A 3,185-nucleotide genomic window follows, 5' to 3' on the forward strand; every position below is an offset into this window, starting at 1 on the left:
CTAGAGCTCTGCGGCCGGCTTGACCAGGTGGCCGCTGAAGGTGATGTAGAGGTCGCCGGGCTCGCCGTAGATGGCATTGTCGCGGTCTCGGTGGAACAGGCGCACCCAGATGGTGTCACCGGCGGCCAGGGGCAGCAGCAGGCTCTGGGTCTGCATGACGCTGCGCTCGCTGGGCTGCGCGTACAGCACGGCCGTGGCCTCCCGGTTGCACATGATGTGCAGGTAAGTCTCCTTGTAGTTCCAGGTGTGCACGTTGAGGCTCAGGAAATAGACGCCGGGCACGGCACACAGGAAGCGGCCCGAGGCCAGGTCGAAGGCCCCGTCCAGGTTCACCAGCTCCGTGTCGAAGGGCACGGCCCGGAGGCCGTCGGTGCCGTGCAGGCCCTCGCGCCGGCCCACCGAGAAGGCCGCGTAGGCGCGCCGACATGCGGCGCCGGGCAGCCCCGCCTGCCCCTTCTGGCCCTTGCGGCCCCGAAGGCCCCGGGAGCCCGGCGGGCCCTCCTGCCCGCTCCTGCCGGAGGGACCTCTGACCCCCGTCTCGCCCTTCTCACCTGCAGGGGCACAGCGGAAGCCACGGGTCAAGGCTCGGGGTCCAGAGTCACTCGGGGCAGAGAGAAGGCACACCCCAAGGCGTGGCCGTCCTGGGGCCTGTGCCGATGGCCACGTGGGAAGGGTCTGACCCGGGCTTCGACGGGCGAGGGGCTGGGCAGCTGGAAACCCAGTCCAACCAACCTGCCGCCCAGGGCCCCAGGGTGAGTACTGCTGGAGCTGACCTCTTTCCAGAGGGGTCGCGGCTCGGGGCCCCCCCCCCCACCCCGGGGGCTGGGCCTGGGGCGCCGCTGCGGGGTGGGTGAGCTGACTGAGGGGCCTCGGGCCACCCTGCTCCCCGTCTTTACGCAGCTGCTGGGAGTCCGGGGCAGGCCCCCCCAGGTGCCTTCCCGGAGCCGACTGGGGCTCTCCAGCCCCCAGTGTGCGGAGTCCTGTGGGCTCAGGGGTGTGGGCTCAGGGGCGGGGGCGTGGGGGGCTCTGCTCACACTCACCTTTGAGAATCGACACGTCGATGGTAGGCCGCATGCGAGGCGGCTGCACCCACGGCTCCCCATCGCTCCTGCGGGCATAGGGGCCGGGGGTGGCGGGGGGCCAGGCGGGCGGGCAGCACTGCACACACGGCCGTCGGGGCGGGCCCAGGCTGGGCCAGGCCCCCCCAGGCAACCCCAGGAGGAGCAGGAGGCCAGGGGCCGCCATCCGTGCCAGAGCCTGGGGGGGGATGGGGGGGTGTGGTGTCTGAGAAGAGGTGCCTCTACTGAGCCCCAAACTCCACAGCTGCCCAGGCTGTGCCCCCTTGTCTGGGAGAGATGGGACGTAAGGCCGGAACTGGCCCTGTCGGGGTGCCGATCGGGGCCTCCAGGGGCCTTGGTGGGCACCAGGCAGGGTGCCTGGCCCACACCCGGGCCTGAATGTGGCCGCAGAATCCTCAACACCACCGCAGGCGTCCGGTCGAAGCACCCCACCCCGTCCCAACGGGCATTCTGGCTCCTTCTCTGAGACACCCTCGCCCATCCCTGGGGCCCTGGCTCTGGCCCGTAGTAGGTGCTCTAACTGCCTGCAGTCAGAGTCCTGGCCCCCAAAGCCCCCATGGCTGGGGGAGATTCAGGGGAGCCGTCAAGGGGGAGGGATACGCCGGTTCAGCTCTCCGGGGTTGCCACCCACCAGCGGGAAGGGCAGCCGGGCTGCTTGGGGAAGGGCGGGGAAGGGCCGTGTCCCTCCGCTGGGAGGCGGGGACCGAGGCCCAGGTTGGGTGGGGCCCCACCCGAGGCAGTTTCCCCAGGGCAGGCTGCCCAGGTGGGCAGAGGGCGGTACCCACATCCTGAGCTGCCAGGGGAGAAGGGCAACTTGGGAAGCTCCCCAGGGTGGAAAACCCGTCTTGAATCCCCAGCAGGCCTGGGTCTCCCGCCTCTGCCTCCCCTCCCACAGGAGACCCTGCTGGACACCTGGCCCACCCATGCTTCCCCTGGCGAGTAGACCCTTCCCGGCCGGTCTCCCCACGGCTGCACCCCAGAGCAGATCTCTTGTAAGGGCGGGCGTGTGCGGTCAGGTCCCTCACTCTTCCCTCTCTTCCCTGTGGTGCAACGCTGCTGAGAAAAGACCTGGGATCTTCCTTCGGGAAGCCCTTGGGGACTGCAGCCCAGAACAAGTTTCTTCCTCTTGCACAGTGTGTCTGCAACCCACTCGCAGGAAGAACTTTCCAGGAGGTAGGGCCCCTTCTGTTTACCACCCCCCCACCCCAGAGCCCAGCAGACCCTGACCCACCCCCCTCCTAGCTGTGTTGGACCCTGCAAGTCCCCCCTGTAGAGGGACCTGATGGGAACCTGATGGGTGCCCTGGGGGACCCTGCTCCATAGACAGACCGGTGCCCCTTCGGCCCCCGCTCATCCCTCAATGCCTGGGGTCTCGAGCATCGTGCCTCCCCCAGGCCCGCCCAGCAGACGGCCCACCCGGAGTGCCTGTGAAGACCCCCCCACCCACCCCCGGTAAGCTCCCGGTTACCATTTCACGGTCGGACACTGCTGCCTGCCTGTCTGTCTCCGGCGTCACTGCCCCAGAGGCCCGTGAAAGAACCCTTTCATGCTGCCCCAGGCACCACGGCTTCCCTCGGACCATCCAAGACCAACAGCGTTGGGCCAGCTTCAGAGCTCCTGGGCCCGTTGCCCACCACCCGGCCTGCCCCCTGCTCACCGTCGGCCACAGGGGCAGCACAGCCCTTCCGGGGTCCTCGTGCCTGCCCCTGTGACGTGGCTCGGGGGCCTGGGGCGTCTGGGGTGGCTGGGACTGATGGGTCGTGGGCTGGCCATCGCCTCCATCTGGGGTGCAGTGACTTGGCAGGGAGTCAGGTGGACCAGAGCTGGGGCTCGGCGGAGTCTGGAGAGCACCTGGAGGCCAAAGTGGGGGGGGGGGAGGACACAGACCAGGGCCACCATGCCTGTGCCGGGCCCACCTGGTGACGGGGACTGCCTTCCACCTCTGGCCGGGGAGAACAGCGTCTGTCCCCACCTCCTGAGGTGCCGTCCCAGGGTCATGGTGCCCAGCAGAGCAGGAGACAGGCTGTGACCCCCGTTGGGGCCATCGGCCTCAGCCCAGCCTCTCAGAACATAAAGGACATACACAGTGCTGCCCCCCCAGTGGGA

General features: G+C 69.2%; 1 protein-coding gene across 1 annotated transcript; it reads right to left on the reverse strand.

The window, feature by feature from the left end:
• Nucleotides 1–2,661, reverse strand: C1QTNF8 (C1q and TNF related 8). Its single transcript, XM_030300300.1, has 3 exons — nucleotides 2,548–2,661; nucleotides 1,041–1,257; nucleotides 1–551 (listed from the first exon to the last, which is right to left on the reverse strand). Exons 1-3 carry the CDS (start codon nucleotides 2,659–2,661, stop codon nucleotides 1–3), a joined length of 882 nt encoding a protein of 293 aa, XP_030156160.1.
• Between the last annotated feature and the right edge of the window lie 524 nt (nucleotides 2,662–3,185).

This window comes from Lynx canadensis, chromosome E3, assembly GCF_007474595.2.
Source record: "Lynx canadensis isolate LIC74 chromosome E3, mLynCan4.pri.v2, whole genome shotgun sequence".
NCBI lineage: Eukaryota > Metazoa > Chordata > Mammalia > Carnivora > Felidae > Lynx > Lynx canadensis.

Coding starts and splice junctions, on each gene's coding strand:
- C1QTNF8 (XM_030300300.1), bottom strand. CDS start 2,661: ATGGTCCGAGGGAAGCCGTGGTGCCTGGGGCAGCATGAAAGGGTTCTT. Junction 1,258..2,547: donor CAGTGTCCGACCGTGAAATG/GTAACCGGGAGC, acceptor ATCCCCCCCCAG/GCTCTGGCACGGATGGCGGC. Junction 552..1,040: donor CGACGTGTCGATTCTCAAAG/GTGAGTGTGAGC, acceptor GTGCCCCTGCAG/GTGAGAAGGGCGAGACGGGG.